At 39.8% G+C, this 24,464-nt stretch overlaps 1 protein-coding gene across 2 annotated transcripts in view; it reads left to right on the forward strand.

Annotated features, from left to right (window-relative positions):
- LOC126248832 (TRPL translocation defect protein 14) overlaps window positions 1–12,128 on the forward strand; it is a 185,815-nt gene extending 173,687 nt beyond the window's left edge. For both annotated transcript variants that reach the window (XM_049950251.1, XM_049950259.1), the window contains one exon: window positions 7,859–12,128. In XM_049950251.1, the coding sequence (XP_049806208.1) occupies window positions 7,859–7,932 (74 nt within the window). In that variant the 3' untranslated portion in view covers window positions 7,933–12,128. The remainder of the gene's footprint in view (window positions 1–7,858) is intronic.
- Window positions 12,129–24,464: the final 12,336 nt, after the last annotated feature.

A 24,464-nucleotide genomic window follows, 5' to 3' on the forward strand; every position in this document is an offset into this window, starting at 1 on the left:
TTTTCGAAATTATCCTTCAGGTGCTCAGCCACAACAGCTGCTGAGCCACGGGGCCTATAGAGACATCCAGTTACCATGTCTGAGCCTGCTTTAACTGTGACCTTCACCCAAATCATTTCACATTTCGGATTTCCGTCAATTTCCTTCAATACTATTGCAGTCCTTATCGCTATAAACAAGCCTCCCCCTTCACTGTCCAGCCTGTCTGTGCGGTATACATTCCAATCTGAGTTTAGGATTTCATTACTGTTTACGTCTCGTTTCAGCCAACTTTCTGTCCCTAGTACTGTATGGGCGTTGTGACCGTTTATTAATGAGAGCAGTTCTGGGACCTTTCTATAGACGCTCCTGCAGTTTACTATTAGCACATTAATATTGTTATTCACTGTTGCATTTTGCCTACTCCTACCTTGCCGCATCTCAGGAGGCGTCTTGTCGGGCCTAGGGAGGGAATTCTCTAACCTAAAAAACCCACATGTGCACTCCACACGTACTGCGCTACCCTTGTAGCCGCTTCCGGCATGTAGTGCATGCCTGACCTATTCAGGGGGACCCTACATTTCTCCACCCGATAGCGGAGGTCGAGAAATTTGCACCCCAGATCTCTGCAGAATCGTCTGAGCCTCTGGTTTAAGCCTTCCACTTGGCACCAAACCAGAGGACCGCGATCGGTTCTGGGAATGATGCTACAAATAGTTAGCTCAGATTCCACCCCGCGAGTGAGGCTTTCCACCTTCACCAACTCCGCCAACCGCCTGTACGAACTGAGGATGACCTCTGGACCCAGACGGCAGGAGTCATTGGTGCCGATATGAGCAACAATTTGCAGTCGGGTGCACCCAGTGCTCTGTATCGCTGCCGGCAGGGCCTCCTCCACATCTCGGATGAGACCCCCCGGCAAGCAGACAGAGTGAACACTGGCCTTCTTCCCCGACCTTTCCGCTATTTCTCTAAGGGGCTCCATCACCTGCTTAACGTTGGAGCTCCCAATAACTAATAAACCCCTCCCTCCCCCGTGTGCCTGCTCGGACCTTGCTGAAGGAGCAGCTACATGTCCACTCACAGGCAGAGCGGGCGATGCCACACGGCCAGCCTCCACATTTACCGTCCGCCTCGTGCGCTGCAAATGCCGCTGAACCCGCCACTCCCCTTGGGGAGAGGGTGGCCCAACCGCCCCCGGTACCCGCAAAGATGTCTAGACAGCAGGGACAGTGGGTAAAGCATGTAACACCTGTGGTGTACCATGCGACGCACCAGACTCCCCACTGCCGCTACACTCAGAGGCAGCAGCCTGAAGACGGCTGACCGTGGCCATCAACACGCTCAGCTGTTCGCGAACAGTTGCCAGCTCCTCCTGTGTCCGTAAACAGCAGTCACACATCCTGTCCATCCTAAGGAGTCAATTTACTGAAGAGAGTTAATCAACTTTTAACTAGACTGCTAATTCACTAAAGGCGGCTGATTGTTGACTCAACTGTGATTGCTAGCCACTTCTTGTAGAAAACAATGAAAATAGCACTACCTGTCTATGGACTGTATTGAAAACAAACACTAGCACTACTGGCACTGTGGCTGACTAAAGGGACTCTCTCTGACTGTATTCAAAACAAACACAAAATCTATGGAACACTATTACTAGCACTCGACAATTAAAGCTTCCTAAAAGTAAAACACACGGAAGAAGAAGTGACAAGTAAGAAAAATACAGTTAATACTTAAATTAAGGTAGCTCGCTGCACAGCAGACGTGAAGCAGACGGCAGTTACGACGACTAGATTGTGGAAGAGCAATACAAAGAAACCCGTGTGTCCTTGCTAAAGAAATTAGCTGCCCAGCAATTATCAGTCCTTAGAGCAATCAGATGCTGATATCCAGAAGAGGGCAGCCAGGTTCCAGAAGCATGTTACGAGGAGGATGGACCTCCTAACTGTCTCCTGTGAAAGCAATATACGCTGCAGATAGAAGGAAAGAGAGTGGGTGGGGGGGGGGGGGGGGGGGGGGCAGTGGTGGCAGGCAGCAAGTGAGCTGCCACAAGCATCATCTGTCATGAGTTCCCATGCCTTGCAGCCTCTTTTTTTTAAGTTGCATCAATACTGTTAGTGGTGGATTTATTGGTGCTATGTAGGCGAGATACAAGAGCTGCGATCAATTTTTTTTATCTGGAACTTAGGGTATCATTAACCCATCATCAGCCAACAATGTGCAAGTGTATGCTGGCCCACTGTTCCTTCCCTGGCTGCATTTTCTTCACCATGACCCTCTCTCCCTATCCTCACTCTCTTCCAGCTGTCCCCTCCTTCCCCTCTCTGTGTTCTGATTATGTCAACCCATCTTGCTTGTAATTTTGTTCCTCCTGCCTGTTCTCTTTCATCCTTTTTGGTGCTTAGGTCCTCACTTGAGGTTTGACCTCCACTTTTAAATTTTCTATTTTTAGTGTGGGCCATTTGGGGAAGAACTCCCCCCCTAGCATCTACGGCATGGATTCCTCTCCCCCTTTCCTTCTCCTCTTCCTTCCCTGCCATAGTCACCTCCATCCTGCTTGGTCACTGGCATATGTGGCCAATCTGTGTGGTGGGGCTTTTACAAGCCCATCTGGTTGAGCCCCCTGATAACACAGGGTTCACCAAACTGATACCTGAACTGTTCCCTCCCCATGTATATCAAGGAGTGGTTGCTTGTCTTCCTGGAGCATTGGAACTCCCAGCAACGTATACAGTGCCAGGCGGCCCTTGCTGTGCCTAGGTGGCACCCATGGGGAGAGCCCCTGATCGGAGTGGGTGGTATCGGGGCCGATGCTAGGCGCATGAAGCATATCAAGCTGCAAAAATCTGACCATTCTGAAATGACTGTCTCTATGGATGGTAAAGGATCATTGACTGCTGCTTTGTATTACCCAGCAGCCTTTCCTTCCCTGGCTACACCCTGGAAGGAGGGCCAGGCTGACCCTTACCGCTTTGGTATGAAACACTTTCTCCACCACGTCGTCTGTACTAGGATAGTCGGTGACACATTCACTGCCACAAAGCCATTGTTTTTTTTTACAATGTCCCAGTATCTATTACCCCTCACTAGTCTCTGAATATGGTCCAGGGAGTCATATTTCATAGGGACCTCATACTGCAAACTGAAGAGGAACTTCTAGCTAATCTGGAGTGACATGGCGTTCATTTTGTTCAATGTGTGCAGGAGGGCCGTAAAGACAACCACACCAATACTGGTGCCTTCATTCTGGCTTTCAAAGGAGATATCTGTAGCACATAACCTTGACCTTCTCTGGGAGGATATGATTTAAGGTTGTATGTCCCACCACCCATGAGGTGCTTTCAGTGCTTGTTTTTTGGGCATATGTCTTCACACTGTACGGCAGACCCTCTGTGTGGTGACTGTAGACACCCACTTCATGAGGGAAGCCCCTGTGTTCCATCACCTTTGTGTGTCAATTGTCATGACAGTCACTCTCCATGCTCTCCAGATTGCCCAGCTCAAAAGAGAGAAAAGAAGATCCAAGAGTACAAGCCTTTGGATCATCTGTCTTTTGCTTAGGCTCACTAAAAATGACAGATTCCATTCAGTGTCACTTTCTTTAACTTTTACCATTGTTACATCCTTTTCTCCTCCTACCTCTTCTTTACACCAGCCCCATCCCCTCTCCCAGCCCTGCAGTTTCATACCGTCCCCTCCCCAACTGAAGAAGTGCCTCCCTTCTTCCGCACCTGCTGGGTGGTGCTCCCCCCAACCCCCTGCCCCTCCTCCCCAGTGTCTCTCAGGCCAGAAGTCTGCCATCACAACCTGGTCACAAGACGCAAACTGTGCTCCCCAAGGTCGCTCACACTCTTTTGGTTCTGGATTTTGAAGAAGCCTATTCTCCCTTTGTGCCCTGCCATCCTCCACCTCTGTAAGATGGAGAGGGAGAAGTCCCAGAATAAGACCTCCTGGTTACCTTGGAAGTGCCACCTTCCCCCTTGCAACTTGAGCCTGACATCTTAATTATGGATGTCACCCCATTCTTATCGGCTGTGACCACTGGTAGTGACATGACCCCCCCCCCCCCCTCGGCTTCTTTATGTCTAACATGGACTCTCACCACACATTAATCCAGTGGAATTGCAATGGATACAATCACCACCTACTGGAAATACAATGCCTTGTTTCCTCATATTTTGCGTTCTGTCTAGCTCTTCAAGAAACACATTTCCATGAGGACCACACTCCAACATTTCGTGGTTATGGGGCATTCTGTCAGAACTATGGTGGCCTCGGGATGGCATCTGGAGGGATCTGCTTATTGGTTCATGCCTATGTCATTAGTGACTGGATCCCTCTTTGCATCAGCCTGATAGCAATAGTGGTTAGAGTGCAAATGACTGCAGTAATAACCATTTGCAATGTCTATTCCCTCCAGGTAGATCACTTCCTTATGTTGAACTGTCTACCTTAATACAGCAACTCCTATCCCGTAACTCGTCTTTGCGACTTCAGTGCACACCATCCTTTGTGGGGAGGTGCCACTTCAGTGGGTATGGCTCTTTTAATTGACTTGTTACAGACTTTGATTTGTGTCTCCTCAGTGACAGTTCCCCACACACTTAAGTGCCTCTCATGGCACCTTTACTGCTATTGATCTCATGATCTCCTCTCCTGCTCTCATGGCCTCCCTACATTGGTCACCCCATGATGACCTTCATGACATGATAACTTTCCGTTGAGTCTGTCATTCCCCTGCCGCCACCAGGCAGACAGGCCCCCACATTGCACATTCTGCAGGGCCAATTGGCACTCTTAAATATCTGCTGTGCACTTCGACACCACTCTCTTGAATCGCAGTCTGATGTCCCCTATCTGCAGGTCATCAGCCAGTACAGTGGTGGACCAAGATCATAGCAGTCACTGTCCAGGACCACTGATGGGCACTGCAGCAATTTAAATGGCACCCTTCACAGACCAACCATCTTGCTTTTAAGCATCTCCATGCTAAGGCTTGCTTCCTTATTAAGCAGAGTAATAAAGAATACTGGGAGTGCTATGTTTCCTCCCTTGGGACGTAAGCCTCATCATCACAGGTTTGGTCAAAGCTCCGTAGCCTTCTGGGCCACCAGTAACAGTCAAATGTCCAGGGTCTTACCCTCCAAGGTATTATGTGTACCGATCAATTGGTTCTCGCAGAACACCTCTTTGTGACAGCATCTGTATCCTCTTCCTATCCCCATCATAAAGGCTGAGAACAACCCGACATCTCTCGACAGCTGCTGCCAAATTAGCCTGACAGATGTACTTTGTAAACTGCTTGAGAGGACGTTGAGCTTCTGATTATGTTGGGTGCTCAAACCCTGGGGCCTTTGTCCCTGTATCAGTGTGGCTTCCGGGAAGGACGATCTCAACCTGACCATTTACTCGGATTGGAAACAGCAATCTGACGGGCTTTTACTACTCATCACCTTGTCACAGTCTTCTTTGACCTACGTAAGGCATTTGATATGGCTTGGCACCATCACATTTTAGTTACCTTCCATGACTGGGGCGCCTTCACGGCCCCCTTTCGATTTTCATCCACAAGTTTTTATGTCACTGGCTCTTCCGGGTTTGAGTTGGCACTTCACTCAGTGCCCCTTGGATTCAGGAGAATGGCATTCCACAGGATTCCGTGTCAAGTGACATGGGCTTGTAACCTCTGTTGGGCCTGTGGTTACCCTGGCATTGAACATCAATGATTTTTGCATCTGGTGCAGCTCCCACTTGCCAGCATGTGCTGAGAACCAGCTCCAAGGCGCCATCTGATGGGCCTTTATGTGGGTCATCTACCTTGGCTTCCAGTTTTATGCATTTTTTTCATCAACCCACTGTACACCCCGATCCAGAAATTTATTAAGCCAACCACGTCCTCTATGTTGTAACACAATCCCGTTTCCTGGGCCTTAAATTTTGATAAAAAGCCGACTTGTCTGCCCCATATTTGCCACCTAAAAGCTACATGCATGTGGAAACTTAATGCTGTCCGCCTCCTGGCCCCCACATCTTTTGGTGAGAGCACTCTTCTCCCTCATGAGAATGCTCTGGTCTTGTCCAGACTAGATTATGGTAGTCAGGTTTATGGTTCAGCAGCTCCATCAACACTGCAAATACTTGACCCTATTCACCATTGTGGCGTACGTCTGGCTTTTGGTGCCCTTCGACTAGTCCCGGTGACAGTCTCCTCGCAGAAGCTACAAATACGATAGAGCCAACTCTGGTTTCTTATGCAATCGCCATTCACTGATTCCCTGACCATCCCATGTACCCTGTCCTCTTCGCAAATAAGGGGGATATCTCCCTCCTGATAGCTGCACACGGGTGGGATTGGATTGCCGGTTGGAATGTGTTTATGCCCCCCCCCCCCCTTCCCCGGATGGTGCCTAGACCACCGATTAGGACCAACATATTCCAGGGTGCTGAGGTCTCTGTTATCCCTATGGCCTTTCAGTATCTTGTACATTCCATCCTTGCAGAGTTCCATGGTGCTGCCACTTCTACACTAATGGTTCTAAGATGATAGATAAAGTGGGATACGCTTTCACATCTCCTACTGGCTTAGAATATCATTTATTGGTGGGATCATGTAGCGTGTTCACAGTAGAGCTGCCATCCATTAACAGGGCCCTCCATTTTGTTATTCAGGCCTCCCTTCACAGTGTTTGACTCAGTGAGCAGCCTGCAGGCAATTGAACAGTGGTACTCTCATCACCCTCTAGTCTCTGCTGTCCATGACCACCTCTGTGCCACCTGCTCAGTTGTCTTTCTCTGGGTCCTAAGTCATGTGGATATCCCATGGAATGAACTGGCGGATGGTTGGACTATAAAAGCATATACTTACCCCTATTTCCTTTGATGCTACCAGCTGCAGATATTCACTACATGTTGATGCTTTCCCCTTTTTGTGTATGGATATAAATTTTGGTCATATTATCCAAACAAGCATTCCCAAGTATGGAGCTGTTATTGTTAGTACAATATAAATTTAACGAGTTGAGTAGGTTTAGAAACATTTCCGAGTAGGGCTCATCTGAGTCTGACAACTCTGTTGAAATCACCACACATTGCAACATTTGTTCTGAGTTTTTTAATTTTTCTCGTTTTGTTAAAACATCTCAAAAAATAATTTATCGCCATCTGAAAATCTTCATAACTTAACAATTATGATATTCTGGTCAATCATTCTTGTACAAATAAATACTTCGTTTAATTTAGAGGAGTATGAGTCACAGGTGGCTAGGCTGTATAGAAGGGGCTTCTTGGCATGGAAAATGGGTGACAGAGACCAGTTTAGTTTAGTTATGTCATGTTCCGTAGATCATTTTCACAATTATTTTATTGATGTGATTTGAAACAAGTCAGATTACAAGATTTATATACACACACATGAATAGTGCTAATATGAATATTACTGAAAATTTTAGTTCTACACTTGCAACTACATTTAGAGGTACAATTCCCCCTCCCGCCACTGCCGCCACCACCACCACCACCACCACCACCACCACCACCACCACCACCAAAGTGAAGTGTTGATGATAGTTGGTAGGATTGATATGGATGGAGGTATTGATGCAGCCATCATTGAGGTGGAAATCAATATTGAGGAAAGTGGCTTGTGTGTCAGCATCGAGGAAGGTGGCTTGTGTGCATGCATTCGTGGGAGGGTGGTGCGCACACACATGTGCTCATCATAATGTAACTCAATGAGTCTTAAGATTGATGGCTTTAAAGTAAATGTTTTGTAATGCAATATCCTCTTATCCTAAATAGTAACACTTACATATTTTCTAATTAAAATTGATTAAAAATGCAAAGGATGCATAACATTAAGAGTCAATGTTTATTTCAGGTACCGTTGATGAAGCAACTGGAGACATACAAAAAAATGGTCAGAAAGAGCCTCAGCTAGTAAATGGAGTGTAAGAAAATATTTATATTGCTACTTTCAAATGCATATAGAAGATGGCATTGAAATTAATCTCATTTTACAAAGTGTAAAAGTTGTACTTTTCTGTGAAAATAGTAAGTTAGTTTCCTTTGTTCTTGTTAGTTGAAATGGCAAGAGCATTGCTAAAACACACTAAATTTACTTTACAATAGTGTGTTTAGCTGTAAATAAATAATTTTCTTACTGCAGTTAAATTTTGGCTACATTAACTTTATATTGAAATTATATTAATCACTGAAAGCTCATTTTAAGAAAAGGTAATGAACACTGAACTTCTGCTTGGGGGGGGGGCAGTGAAGAGGAAAATAGGAAGAGAAACGCAAGGAGAGAAATTGAGAAGAAATTAAAAATATTTTTTTGTGGAAGTGTCTGAACACATACAAGAAGAAAACAGATTAAGAGACACACAATGAGAGGTCACTATTTTCAAGTGGCTGTATGATGTCACGTGTGTGGGTACGTGCGCGTGCGCGCACGCACACACACACACACAAGTTTTTTCTATTTTTAGTACACACACTGGTGACACCCAGAGTGTTTAGGACATTTTCTTTGAAGCTATAGGCTATCTTGACAGAAATTTCCTCAATTGTCTGATTAGTTTTCCTGGCCCATAATTTTATTATGTTTCAACTATTTATTACATTATTAGCATCAGAAATATTTTCTTGTTGCGTATTCATACATTTTGATGTCTGCTATCTTTGTGATGCTCATTACCTTACAAGTGCATGACACATTTGGTGTGTGTGCGGGTGCAAATTACGCAAGATAAAGTGGAATAGCTCAAAAGCTTGGAACATGTCCATTGTGTTACATCTATCTGTGCTTCTGAAAATTGTGGTGTAGCTATGTACTTGAAGTAGTTGGGCAGACCAGCATATGACAAGTGACTTAACATTACTTAGTGACATCCGCTATAAAAAAAAAAAATAAATAAATTAAGAATTTCTGAAGATATGGAATGAAAAAAACAACAGAATTGAAGAAAAAGTAATTTATTCCAGTACTTCACAATTTCTTTTGCCTTTTAATTTGATATCATCAAAAGAGCAAATAACATGCAATTAACATTGTGAACGCAGGCTAATTTGTGACATATATATTCAGTTAGTAACATGTCCCTCTGATTTTCCAAATTAACTTTTGTTGTATGGAATATTTCATCTAAGTAAATTTCTCTGTAAAATCAGGGACGGGTGGAAAAGGTTAAATTTGAGCAGCATACTGTAAATGACTCGTGTTGAATAATTTGACCCATTATACTCAAAGTATAAACACACTGTACAGTACACTGACAATGGACATTTAGAAGGTATGTTAAATATATCTGAAACTAGCTTCTGCTTGTACATATCACTTAGTGATGATGATGTGAATGCAAATCTTGGCACTGTATCTAGTAAGAGACAAAAACTGTGCACAGGCACAGTAAATTGGCAAGATAAAAGAAGCCACTTTGATGAGTCGCATCACTGTTGCTAAATGCAAGTTATTTGTGGAATGCTTTATATCACACTATAATAATTTGTTACGTAAGATAAAGCAGTGCTCTTACCATTTCATAGAATTTGTGATTTATTTGATAAGTATTGCTTGTACCTCAGACTGATACACACATTGGTGAATAGAGAAACTTCCTGAAGTCCTTTTCCACTTGTAGTGTATGCTTGTAGGTTTCACTGATTCATATTGTGTTGTGTCTTCTGAGTGACAGATTTCATTTTACTACCTTAGTACATCTAGTCATTAATTGCAACTGGCATACAATATTACTGAAAGGTTACACAGTAGTAGCTTAACTGTTGTTCCTGTTTTGTCTGGTACTTACAGCTGTTTTGATGACATCCTCATTTCAAAATCAGCTTTTGTCTCCTACTGTGTGGTGTATTGTGTGCATTGTTGCAAATGTCTTTCTTGCAGATTGAAGTGGGCAAATGTTAGTGCCTTTTTGTTAACTGAAATTGTATTATGTGATATCTTCTTACTTTAGCCATTGTGTGTTTACTCTATGGTTATACAAGTAATTGAAAAGGATTTTTGAAAAGAAAACAAAGTATTTGTATTTTTATGTCACAGAATCACACAAAACAGCTTTATATTTTCACTTACATTGGAAATTCCAATGAATTCAAATAGTGGATCATAACTGCTAGTTGAAGTATTTCAAAGACAGTATTGTATTGTGTACTTAAAATGGATCTAGAAAGACAATTTTCTTTGTACCTGTAGCTTTTCATTGTTACTTTTTACCTGTGTGCATACATTGTGTGTGTTTGAACTGTCCTAATATCTGTTACAAGTAATATAACTCTTGTTTTGTACTTCTTGCTGAAAGAGGAGCAGTTTATTCACTAAATTGAAAGCTTTTTTTATCTTACTTTTGTCACTGATGATACAGTGTGACTGTATTTGCAATACATTGTTGCTGACTAAAGTTAAATCACTGTGTTGCAGAAGTTAGGCACTGAATATTATAAAGTCCTGTTTTATATCTTCATTTCTTTTACCTGATTGCTTTATATGATGCTTCTGATTTCATGTTCCAAAACTTCTATTATATTTAGTATTAAACAACAATAGCACAGTAACTGTACAACTATTTGGCATCATCATTGTACACAATTCTGATTTCTGAGTTAAAATACTGTTTGTTATGGATCATAATATTACTAAAAGTGTTTTGCATAACATTATAATAATTCATTATATGACACAGAAGGCATGTCCAAAATTTAGGACAGAATTGTAACTATTACCAACCCAATATTTTTTTTTAATTTTGCAAAATCTGTTAGTAAAAGAATTAGAATTGTTCACAGAATGAATGGAAGTTCCAGTATGACCCACAGGTCAGAGAGGAATTGGTTATATTAATTTGCACTCTCTCTCTCTCTCTAGTTTGTTTTCCTCTTTAGTTATTACAGATAAAGTTAATGTTTTTCCTGTCTCTTATTATTTTGTGATCACTTGTACCAAAATTATGCTCCATACATTTTTATATATAAAAAACAGTGGTTCAGATAGTATATGTCTGTCATGTGCACTGAAACCAATTAAGATATGTATCTTCCATGTCTTTACTGACTAGCTGTTGCCACAAACATTAAAAAACAAACTGTAAGGAATGATAATATTTTAAATGACTTCAGCCTAAGATATTTTAATCTTCAAGAAAGTTTGTATTTTTTGTGCATAATGTGCTATAAAAAGTCAAAGCTTATTAATAACTATTTTTCCATCACTTCAAAATCTTTCATATGAAAACACTCAAAGGCATTAAAGAACATAACCCCCCATATATAGATGGGTCTCAGTATTATTTTATTTTCTCCATTTTAAGTAAAATAATTTGTACATTAAAATTGTTTCACATGCCAAAATTATTTATATGCATATAATTTAGTTGCAACAGGGTCCACAGCTGTGATATACTTCTTGAAACAAATAAGTTTTCTTAATTGGCTGTTTTTCATTTCCATGCTATTTTGTGTATCATATTATTTTGGCTCTGTAGCCATTTTCAGGTAAAATGTTTAACCTGTTAACTATTTGTTTCAGGTTAGTTGTATAATTTTATGTGCGTCTGTTGTTGGCTGGGCTTGAGAGCTATAGCCACGATAATTGTTATAGTACAAACAGTAGCACACAAGCAAGCCATTTACTATCCTCAGAATTGTGTATGTGTAACCTGAAACAACATAGTACACAAAATGAAATGGAAATGAATGACAGCCAGTTCAGGAAACTTATTTCTTCCAAGATATTTATATGCAGTTAATGCAAATACTGTCTGGATTCAATAACTGCTTTAGAATTGTACCTTTTAATGCTATGGACTATGGGTTTCAGTTCTCAGTGATCGTCAACAGATTTGCAAGTGTGCCTGTATAGTATATATACTTAACATCTCATCAGAAATGATGTAAAATACAAGTAATATCTGTAAGATTTTGTGATCTGTAACCTGTAGACCACTTTAACAATGCACCCAGCAGTATTAAAATGTTCTATTTTTTCATAGTGTGAAATAGTGATGTAATAATCATGTTTCTCAGTAACTTCATTTTTTTGTGTCGTGTAGTAAAGCAAATTAAATTTCCTGTTGGTATTGCAGTTTTAAGAATTGTTTTCAAAAATAAATGAAGAAGACCATATGCATTTCTTAAAATGTTTTGTTCTTGTGTCCTGGTGTAGACATCTATTCTGGTTTCCTGTTTAATGCAAATACCTTCTTCCAAATCAAGCTTTGGGTAAAGTCTCATTACAAAGTAAACAGAAGAACTTGTCATCCTCCATTGTTTCCCAGATCTTCCCAAGTTCAGTCAGTGTATATTAGAATGCTTAAAGTGATAGTTTCTTGAGGGACAGTCTCTCAATAATTTGGTAGCTGCATTGTATATTACCACCAATAGTATTTGCAAGAGTACACAGAGCGGAGATGCTTTGAATAAATATCATGCTAAATGCATTTGGTAAGAAATGGGCAGATGACTGTAGTGTGTATGTATTTTTCTTCAGCATGTATAGAAAAGATGTTGCATATAGAGAACAGTGCAAGAGTTTGCATTTATGCTACACAAATGTGTTACATCTATATTTTAGCTCAGACTGATCCTTCTCCACTTCATTTTGCCTTTATCCCCAGCTGATAGCAGGTACGAATTTTCCTTACTATACTGTATTCTCTGTTAAGACAATTTTCTGGTGTTTGGTGTGATCTACAATCACATTTATACAACAGTGTTGCTCATAACACTCACAAGCAAACAGTTTAATATTTTCTTTAGAGAGATAGCTCATTATTCTAATAAATTTAAGGTGAAAGAGTGAGAAATTTTAGTTGCTTTCAATGTGAGGGGCGCCCATCTCCCCGATATATATTTTAAAAAATCAGAGAGAGATGGGCGCCCTTTACATTGAAGCATGCATGACCAGTCTCTTGCTGTGTGTATGTGTCTCGGCTTGTAGCAACTATCCTTTTCATAACATTGTTACACTCTATCCTGCATTTTCTATTGTTAGAAATCAATGTGGGACATATGATGAATGTATCCATTAGGACTGCGGCAAAATCTGGTGCTAATGGACTAAAGCAGCAGGCGACCAATGCAAGGGCTTTTGCTAACAGCACGACATCACCTGCAGCGCCTCTCCTGGACTCATAGTCATATCAGTTGGTCCTAGACAACTGGAAAATCATGGCGTGGTCAGATGATTCCCAGTTTCATTTGGAGCTGATGGTAGGGTTAGTGTGAGAGGCAGATCCCACAAAGCCGTGGGTTCAAGTTGTCAACATGGCACTGAACTGATTATTGACGGGAAATTCTTAGGTTTGGCTACTTGTGGTCTATTTGCAGCCTTTCATGAACTTAATGTTCGCAAACAACAATGGAAATTTTATGGATGACAGTGCGCCACAGATGTTCGCAATTAATCTGAAGAACATTCTGGACATTTCGAGCAATTGATTTGGTCACCCATCGGACATGTAAGAGATATAATAAAGAGGTCAGTTTGTGCCCAGGATCCTGAACTGTCAACACTATCACAATTATGGATGGCTATAGGGGCAGCATGGCTCAGTATTTCTGTACAGTTCTTCCAACAACTTGTTGAGTCTGCGCCACATCAAGCTGCTGCAATGTACTGGGCAACAGGATATCAACACAATATTAGGAGGTATCCCATGACATTTGTTACCTCAGAGTAAATAGTGCATTGAGCCTTAAAGTTTTCCTCAAGGTATTTTATACTCATTTTTTCATCAACCCTACTTTTATATGCAGGCATGGAATGGCAAACAGCAAATACTGAGAGACTCAATCCACCCAGTAGAGAAAGGCAAACCATGAATTGTTGGTTCTGACCCAACTACTAAAGACACAGAACAAACAGTTTCCATTGAGTGATCCAGTATAACTTAAGCAAAATGCTCAGTGTTAAAAAATCATATTGAAAGAGACTTTAAGCCATGGTGAATATCCAGCAAAATTTTGGAAGAGAAGATCTTGTGCAGAACAGATCCTAAATATCAAGTCCATCTTACGAGGGTGGTTTGAAAAGTTCTCGGAATCACTATGAGAGGTCAGTGCTAGTGCAAAGAGTTGTTCACCACGTGATATTCATTGGACTGTTGCCTGTCAACACGTGCCATGTCAGTGCTCTTGAAAGAGTGCTGTGGCAGTGACTGTTATTGTTCCCACATAGTGATTTGCGAAGATGGAAAACAATCGAGATTCGAGCAGTGATTAAGTACTTCGTAAAGAAAGGTGTGAAAGCAAAAGACATTCATGTTGATTTCCAGAATACACTGGGAGATTCTGCTCCTTCATATTCAACTGTTGCCAAGTGGACAAATTATTTTAAATTAGGTTGGGAGAGTTTAGATGATCCACGCAGTTGTAGGCCGAGATGTGTTGCAACTCCAGAAATCATTGCAGAAGTGCACAAAATGGTCATGGAGGATCGCCGATTGAAAGTGTGTGAAATTGCTCACACTTGCCAGATGTCATCTGAAGGGGTATGTCACATTTCAAGTAAAGAATTAGAAATGAAAAAATTATCCGCAAGATGGATGCCGCGACTCTTGATGCTGGATCAAAAATGCATGAGAATGGACATAGCAGAACAATGGCCTGTTTTAGGAGAAACAAACAAGATTCTTTTGCGCCGGTCTGTGACCACTAATGAAACTTTGGTGCACTACTATACCCCAGAGACAAAACAGTCAAAGCGGTGGAAATATGCTGATTCTACGCCACCAAAGAAAGCAAAGACAATTCCTTCGGCGGGAAAGGTCAACGCATCAGTGTCCTGGGATGCAAAGGGGATTCTGTTTGTAGATTATCTCCACACTGGGCAAACAATTACTGGAGAATACTATGCTAACCTCCTGGACAAATTGCAGCAAAAGAAACGCAAAAAAGGCCAGGTTTAGCAAGGAAAAGTCATTTTCCATCAAGACAATGCACGCCCGCACACATGCGCTGTTGCCATGGCAAAATTACACAAACTAAGGAATGAATTGTTGCCACACCTGCTTATTCACCTGATATGGCTCTGCCTGGAGGAAACTTGTTTTCGAGATGAGGATCAAGGCACTGGAACATCGTTGGACCAAGTGCATTAATGTACAAGGAGACTGCATTGAAAAATAAAAAAAAAGTTTCAGTGATGTAAGTACTTTTTTTCTCTATTCCATTCAGAGAACTTTTCAAACCACCCTCATGCAAGTTACACATCCACAAAAACAGATTAGTAGTGACAACATTCTTGGTAAAAGACTTAATATTCTATAGACAAGAATACCCTATTTGGCATGGAAGAGAACTAATCAAATGAACATTAACTGACACAACTTTAAAAATCTAATTTCTAGTCATAGTATTTGAATCTTTTGATACTAGCACAAGATGATTACTTCACGGCCCTGCTGTTCAGTCATACACAAGGAAAAGTAGTAAAGCTCTGGCAAAAGTAGTAAAAGGAATAACGAGTTGAGGACTACTAGAAACTAAAATTCACCTTTAATGTTTAGGTTTCGCAGATGATCCTGAAATGTTTGCAACAATATACAAGAAGTACCCATTCCCTTGAAGAGTCATGAATTCTGACCAACACTAAGCTCCAGATTGCTAAACAAAAACGTAGTACAACATAGTGTTTCCACAATATCTTGATAGTCAACATTTAATAACTCTGTTTGGTAAAACTGTTAGTAGACCTCAATTTAAATACTTTGGAGAAACCATCCAACCTTTAGGGTGAAATTGAGAAACTAACAGAGAGGACTGTCTAAAATTCTTCTGGGCTGTTGAATGAATCGTCAGTATATAAAACTGTCTGACATTTCGGCCACTATTGCAAATGGCCTTCCTCAGGGCTTTATGTGGAGCTGTCAGTCAGATCAACACAAAGTCCTCAGGAAGGCCATTTGCAATAGTGGCCGAAATGTCAAGACAATTTTATATACTAGCAATGTGGTCAACAGCCCAGAAGAATTTTACTGACAGGGACAACTGCCGCAAAAGCCTAAGCTTACATTTAACAGAGACAAATCTAAAATGCAAAACACACACATAATTACTTCGGATAACCACATCAAATATTCCAGACTGTTAATGCAGACATCATAACATAGTAATTATGTTTGAAGATTTTATGCAACAGTAACTTTTATTATTGTAAACAAATAATTAAGAATACAGAACAGCAAGAAATAAAAATTCAGTCCTGCCCAGAAAAACTAAAGGCTTGAAACTGAACGCCCCCACCCGCGAGGCAGCACAAAGCGTATAATACACAAAATATATAAATAACTATCATCAATTTACGGAGAAAACAATTAAGTAAGTAAGTTTATTATAGCTCCAAAGCCATTCATTTAATCTCGTAGATAAATTGAAGAGGTGAATCTTGAGGGACATAGAATGCCTCAAAGTATACACTAGAAAAAGAGAAGCAAACCATAGAAACTTTATCTGTACACAATAAAAACAATAAGTTATCACTGTAACCATAATGAATTTTCACTCTGCAATGGAATGTGCAGTGGTTTGAAACTTCCTGACAGATTAAAACTGTGTGCTAGACTGGGGGACTTCCTGGGACATTTACTTTTTGTGGGCAAGTAATCTATTGTCTGAGCTATCCAAGCATGACTGACAGCATGGTCCCAAAACTCTTAAGTCCACCAGTACATCTACACAGTTACTCTGCAATTCACACTTAAGTGCCTGGCAGAGGGTTCATCGAACCATTTTCCTACTACTTCTCTACCATTCTACTCTCGAACGGCGCGTGGGGAAAAAGGAACACCTAAATCTTTCTGTTCGAGCTCTGATTTCTCTTATTTTATTATGATCATTTCTCCCTACATAGGTGGGTGTCAACAAAATATTTTCGCATTCAGAAGAGAAAGTTGGTGATTGAAATTCCATAAATAGATTTTGCCGCAAAGAGAACTGCCTTTGTTTCAGTGACACCCAACTCGCGTATCATATTAGTGACACACACACCCCTATTGTGCGATAACACGAAACCAGCTGACCTCCTTTGCACTTTTTTGATGTCCACCGTGAATCCTACCTGGTAAGAATCCCACATTGTGCAGCAATATTCCAGCAGAGGACGGAAAAGTGTAATGTAGGCTATCTCTTTAGTGGGTTGGTCGCATCTTCTAAGTGTTCTGCCAACAAAGCACAGTCTTTGTTTCGCCTTCCCCACAATATTATCTATGTGGTCTTTCCAATTTAAGTTGCATGTTATTGTAATTCCTGGGTATTTACTCAAAGTGACAGCCCTTAGACTTGTGCGATTTATCGTATATCCAAAATTTATCAGATATCTTTTAGTACCCATGTGGATGACCTCGCACTTATCTTTGTTTAGTGCCACTTGCCACTTTTCGCACCATACAGAAATTCTCTCTAGATCATTTTGTAATTGGAATTGATTGTGTGATGATTTTACTAGATGGTAAATTACAGCATCATCTGCAAACAATCTAAGGGGGCTGCTCAGATTATCACCTAGATCATTTATGTAAATCAGGAATAGCAGAGGGCCTATGACACTACCTTGCAGAACGCCAGATATCACTTCGGTTCTACTCGTTGATTTACCGTCTATCACTACAAACTGTGACCTCTCTGAGAGAAAATCACAAATCCAGTCACACAACTGAGACGATACTACATATGCAAGCAATTTGATTAATAGTCGCTTGTGAGGAACGGTATCAAAAGCCTTCTGGAAATCTAGGAATATGGAATTGATCTGAGATCCCTTGTCAATAGCACTCATTACTTCATGGGAATAAAGAGCTAGCTGTGTTGCACAAGAACGATATTTTCTGAATTCATGTTGGTTATGTATCAATAAATCATTATCTTCAAGGTGATTCATGATGGTCGAGTACAGTATATGCTCCAAAATCCTACTGCAAATTGAGGTCAATAGTATGGGTCTGTAATTCAATGGGTTACTCCTATTCCCTTTCTTGAATATTGGTGTGATCTGTGCTACTTTCCAGTCTTTAGCAAAAGACCTTTCGTCAATTGAGCGGTTGTATATGATTGCTAAGAGGGGTACTATTGTGTCTGCATACTCTGAAAGGAACCTGACTGGTATACCATCTGGACCAGAAGACTTGCCTTTCTTTAGTGATTTAAGTTGTTTCACAACACCTACTTTTATGTCACTCATGCTAACAGCTGTTCTGGCTTAGAATTCTGGAATATTTACTTCGTCGTCTTTCATGAAGGAATTACAGAAAACTGTATTTAGTAACTCCGCTTTAGTGACACTATCATCAGTAACATTTACATCGCTATTGTGCAGTGACGGTATTGACTGTGTTTTGCCACTGGTGTACTTTACATAGGACCAGAGTCTCTTTGGGTTTTTTACCATATTTTGAGACAATGTTTCATTATGGAAATTATTAAAAGCATATCGCATTGACGTCCACACTAAATTTCGAGCTTCCGTGAAACTTAGCCAGTCTTGGGGATTTTGTGTTCTTCCGAAATTGGCATGCTTTTTTCATTGCTTCTGCAACAGTGTTCTGGCATGTTTTGTGTACCTTGGTGGATCAGACCCGTCTCTTATCAACTTATGCGCTATGAATCTATCTATTGCTGTCAATACTGTATCTTTGAATTTGAGCCATATCTGGTCTACACTTATATAATTAGCTTGGAAGGAATAGAAACACTCTCGTAGGAAGGCATCAAGTGAATTTTTATCTGCTGTTTTAAATAGATATATTTTGCGTTTATTTTTAGTGGCTTCGGTTGATACGGTTTTGAGCCTCGCTACAATGACCTTGTGTTCACTAATCCTTGTATCCGTAATGACGTTCTCTGTTAGATCAGGATTATTTGTGGCTAAGGGGTCAAGTGTGTTTTCGCAACCATTTACAATTCGTGTGGGCTCATGAACTAATTGTTCAAAGAAATTCTCAGAGGAAGCATTTAGTACAATTTCAGAAGAATTTTTATGTCTACCTCCAGCTTTGAACGTGTATTTTCGCCAACAAATCTAGGGTAGATTGAAGTCTCCACCAATTATAACTGTATGAGTGGGGTACTGATTTGTAATGAGATTCAAGTTTTTCCTCTCCTACCATCCTAACTTCATCAGAGTATTTGGATTCAAAGATGCAAACTCCACATTACTCTAGTGTTTGTTTTAAACAATCTTGAGTTTTCCAGTATATAGACAGCTGATAGTGGTCTCTGTAAAGTTACACCAGTGCTTTTTTCTTTAAGTATTAAATAAAAATAACAGCTTAGCAATATTAGAGAAGCAGTGTATTTTTTCAACAAGTAGTTTGTTTTTTCTTCTGATCCACATAGAAAGTAATCCAGCAGTAGTTCCTATCAGTGTGAATAAATCAGCATTAGTCATAATTTATTGTTAGTATAATTTACAGAGGTAGCCTACCGTGGCTGATTCTTCCTGTTAATGTCTTAATTTGACTTGTCCCTCATCCGTTGGGATTTATGGAATATGATGATGGCAGAGAGAGACCAAAGCATGAGTACAACAAGCAGTATCAAATGGATATAAGTTGCAATAGTTCTGCAGAGACTATGACACTTGTGTGGAAAGCTGTGCCAAACCAGTCTTTGGACTACTGCAACAACAACAACACAACAATGTGTGTGCAAATGAATGAATGGTCCAAATGGATCCAACTCTGTGAGATCATTTCTAGAGCTCTATATCTGGTAAAAGCAGAATCCTTACAGGACTACTTTCTTTCTTGTTTGTCTGTTTTAAACCCTTTTCCTTGGGGATGGGTATACATATCACGTTCAGATTTATGTCACATACTAAGCTCTATGGTCCCTTGGTGGTGTAATAAATGTAAGCTTCTAAGTGAATGCAATTAAAAAGATATGGTTATTTATGTCACATTTTGATATTCACAAACTTACTCATTAAAACCTATAGGATACTTTCCACTGACCTAGACTCGCGAAATTTGCCAAGAAGCAAGGTTTCACAATACAAGTAAAGGAAAAAATTAGAAACTTGTTAATTTGTAGTTATATCACAAGAAAAAAATATTTCTTTTGCCATTTATTATCTGACTTCAAACTTAAAATTAAAACATTGTCAAAAGTCTTGGAATTTCCAGGATCAGCATCTTGCCGGTATCAGTGTCAATAACAGGCAAAAATCATCCAGATAGAACTGTTTATATAAATTATTAAATTCATATGGAACGCTCACAGTACTCCTATTCGCACCAGGCCAATTTTTTAATTACTAGACTTTAATTTTCTCTGGTCTTATCCACCTTGGAACAACACATCAAGTAAAAGCAGACAACTGAAAACCATATCAATTGCAGAGCTTTGAAAGATCTGAAAAGACTCATCTGCTACATTATTTTGCAAAATATATTTATAACCCTTGGTCTAAAGTCAATAACATAGTGAATAGTCACCTTGACAAAGATCTGCTAGGCCACTGGGATATTGCTAATGACACATTACTTTTCATACCTCCAATGAGCAGCATGAAGGAAGATTTTAACTTTACCTTTAGCAGATAATGTAGCTAGGCTAATTAAATATAAGACCTTAACTGTTAGTAGCATATTAAGTGCATAGAGGAGAAAAATGTGTCGTATGGTGTGTTCCGTGTACTTCATGCCATCAGGATTCCACACTAAGCATCTGGTCCTTCCAACTTCCCCTGGCTCAATTACAAATAATAATCTCACTTGTGAATGACTAGTTTGACTACAAGAAATGAATATTAACAGTAAGGTTCTCTGCTTCTATGGTCAGTTTGCTCATGTTTATTTCAGATACTGCTGTTCAAAAGCATGAACTTTTCCCCTTTCGGAGAACAATTCATTGATTTTAGTTTACGCTGTCATAAAATGCTACCAATATGCATTTGCTGTATCCTTTAGAAAATATCTAGCACATAAATATCTAGACCGTAATGTACTCTTAGAACTACTAACCAAAGTCATTATAAATTTTGAAATAATAATGCACCGTACTTAGAGAGATGAGGCTGTGCATTCCAAATGCAGAGTTAATATTTAGAATAAAATTAGTTTTATCATGTCCATTTTAAATATGTGTTCAGCTGCTTCAACAGTTTCAGAAATATCAATGTTCAGAGAGTTGTGAGAAGCACACAGCAATCCTTAAAATGATTTTCCAAGACATCAGATGAACAAGGAGGCTGCAGAAAATGCTACATTACTGATTAAGAAATAAGTTCTAATGACAAATGTAATCAGATTTACAATTTTTTCTTTTTATGTGTATTCTGTTTTGAGAAAATAACGGGCTCGCCTTTTGTACCAGATAGTTTGTGTCACTTATGTAACGTGTTATGTTGAAGAACCATAGTCTTTCATAAAAACTACATAATTTGTAGCAAAAAATGTACTTTCGGACTGAATTTGGTTCTGTAGGAGGAAGTGACAAACGTTATATACAGTATATCCGTAAAATTTAATGAATATATCTGCTACACAAGGACCCCAGAGTCTTGCTTCTTTCCCAGTTTCACTTACATTCATCTGAACAACCACAGTATCACAAGAAAATGTAGTCTCAAAACTTCGATACAGTACCAGAGTAAAGGCTAAAACAACTCTGGAAAGTGTTGCTAAGTTTTCACCTTATAAAGATGAGCTCATAAACCAGTAACAAAATGAATAAATGTTATTTAAAGAGACTGTCTGCTGTCAGACTTTCCATAATATAGTTTTTTAACACTTAAGATACCAAATGCGTGAAAAGGGAATAGGCCTAAATTAAACACTTATACACAGTATATTGGATTTTAATGCCCCTTGTGGCATCTTCAATATGCAAGCTCTCCAGAGATTCTAATAAAGGTTTATTTTCAGATAAAAACTGCTGATGTAATGGGAACTGATAACTGTCTAGGAAGTAGAAACGTTTGACTCAATTTCACACATCATACTCGATGTTTTCGGTAAGCCTGCAGCTGTCATTTATTATTTAAATAACGATACACTGCGCCAATTACGTATTTTTTCATGTTTTCTTGACTCTAGGGCGCTCTGCTCAGTGAATTTGGAGTAAAGCTCTGTAGAGGAAAAGTAAACGTGCCAATGGCCGCCATTTTGGCCCACTGCGCCGCTGGTGATACATTGACTTCTGCAGCATACTTAGCCATGTATATTAAAGAAGTGCACTCAACCGTCTAATGCACAACTGAAACTTCAAACGGAACATGTCGGATATTAGCTACAAAAATATCTCAACAAATTTAGGCTAAATGAGTCGAAAAGTATTTGTTATGGTGAGCATCAAACACAGTTCTTTCTCTGCTATCCTTTATTAATAGCGAAAGCAGATTTCTTAGTTCTTGTTGCAGTATTGAGTTTGAACACCTGTTTTCGTAATTAGTGTTAAATTGGTCCTATCCAATAGTCAGCAGAACAGAAGTGAACCAATATTAGTTCGCAAGTACACGGAAAACCCAATGCTAATTTAAAGCTCTATATCGACTTACTTCTTGTTCCTGCTACTCGGTACTACGTAAACCCGCCCAATATCTCTTTTGTTATACGAAATAAAGCAGTGGATTCAAATATATATGCGTGGTAACTTAGTAAATAGGATTGATAAACGTGCCTATATGATTACGCATGATTTATATTTGAGCCAGATCTATTCCATAAAGTTTTGTCTGCAAATTGTTCTATTACGTTAGGAGAATGATTACGAAAGTACGTGAGAATACCACATTTTTAAAATGTGTTCTAATAAAACCAGGCCGACAATCAAAAGTAGGCTGTAGAAAACAGTAAAAACTGTATTCGTATCAATACAATGTAGATTAGCGGCCAAGTTGCAACAGTAATAATAGTCTTCTGGTAACGGAAATGGTTATTGAATGGAAAATCGTAGGTTCAATATTTGCATAATGCAACAATTTTTTTTTCTTTTTGTATATCATCCTGTGTGAACAAAGTACAATTTATTATTGTCAGCATCCTAAATATAAGTTTAGACCATACTGTACAGTCAATCAGATCAAATTTTTTACCAGTCACGGTAAATTAGTACGCTACCACTCACTATTTTTCGTTTGTATGTACGGGTTCACACTGAAGTATCTGATATCCAGCTTTTCTATGTGGTTTTCAGGATACCAATTTTCTTGGTGCACGAGTACTGTGTTGTGTTATGTTTGGCTCTTTATTGTGGTATAATGCCAGCCGTAATTTTTCCCGAGGGCATGCAGCTTTACTGTATGGTTAAATGATGATGGCGTCCTCTTGGGTAAAATATTCCAGAGGTAAAATAGTCCCCCATTCGGATCTTCGGGCGGGGACTACTCAACAGGACGTCATTATCAGGAGAAAGAAAACTGGCGTTCTACGGATCGGAGCGTGGAATGTCAGATCCCTTAATCGGGGAGGTAGGTTAGAAAACTTAAAAAGGGAAATGGATAGGTTAAAGTTAGATATAGTGGGAATTAGTGAACTTCGGTGGCGGGAGGAACAAGACTTAAGGGTTATAAACACAAAATCAAATAGGGGAAATGCAGGAGTTGGTTTAATAATGAATAAAACAATAGGAGTGTGAGTAAGCTACTACAAACAGCATAGTGAATGCATTATTGTGGCCAAGGTAGACACGAAGCCCATGCCTACTACAGTAGTACAAGTTTATATGCCAACTAGCTCTGCCGATAATGAAGAAATTGAAGAAATGTATGATGAAATAAAAGAAATTATTCAGATTGTGAAGGGAGACGAATTTAATAGTCATGGCTGACTGGAATTCGATAGCAGGAAAAGGAAGAGAAGGAAACATAGTAGGTGAATATGGATTGAGGATAAGGAATGAAAGAGGAAGCCGCCTGGTAGAATTTTGCACAGAGCACAACTTAATCATAGCTAACACTTGGTTCAAGAATCATAAAAGAAGGTTTTATATATGGAAGAAGTCTGGAGATACTGACAGGTTTCAGATAGATTATATAATGGTAAGACAGAGATTTAGGAACCAGATTTTAAATTGTAAGACATTTCCAGGGGCAGATGAGGGCTCTGACCACAATCTATTAGTTATGAACTGTAGATTAAAACTAAAGAAACTGCAAAAAGGTGGGAATTTAAGGAGATGGGACCTGGATAAACTGAATAAACCAGAGGTTGTACAGAGTTTCAGGGGGAGCATAAGGGAACAATTGACAGGAATGGGGGAAAGAAATGCAGTAGAAGAAGAATGCCTATCATTGAGGGATGAAATAGTGAAGGCAGCAGGGGATCAAGTAGGTTAAAAGACGAGGGCTAGTAGAAATCCTTGGGTAACAGAAGAGATACTGAATTTAATTAATGAAAGGAGAAAATATAAAAATGCAGTAAATGAAGCAGGCAAAAAGAAATACAAATGTCTCAAAAATGAGATCGACAGGAAGTGCAAAATGGCTAAGCAGACATGGCTAAAGGACAAATGTAAGGATGTAGAGGCGTATCTCATGA

The sequence above is a fragment of the Schistocerca nitens genome, chromosome 1 (assembly GCF_023898315.1).
Source record: "Schistocerca nitens isolate TAMUIC-IGC-003100 chromosome 1, iqSchNite1.1, whole genome shotgun sequence".
Taxonomy (NCBI): domain Eukaryota; kingdom Metazoa; phylum Arthropoda; class Insecta; order Orthoptera; family Acrididae; genus Schistocerca; species Schistocerca nitens.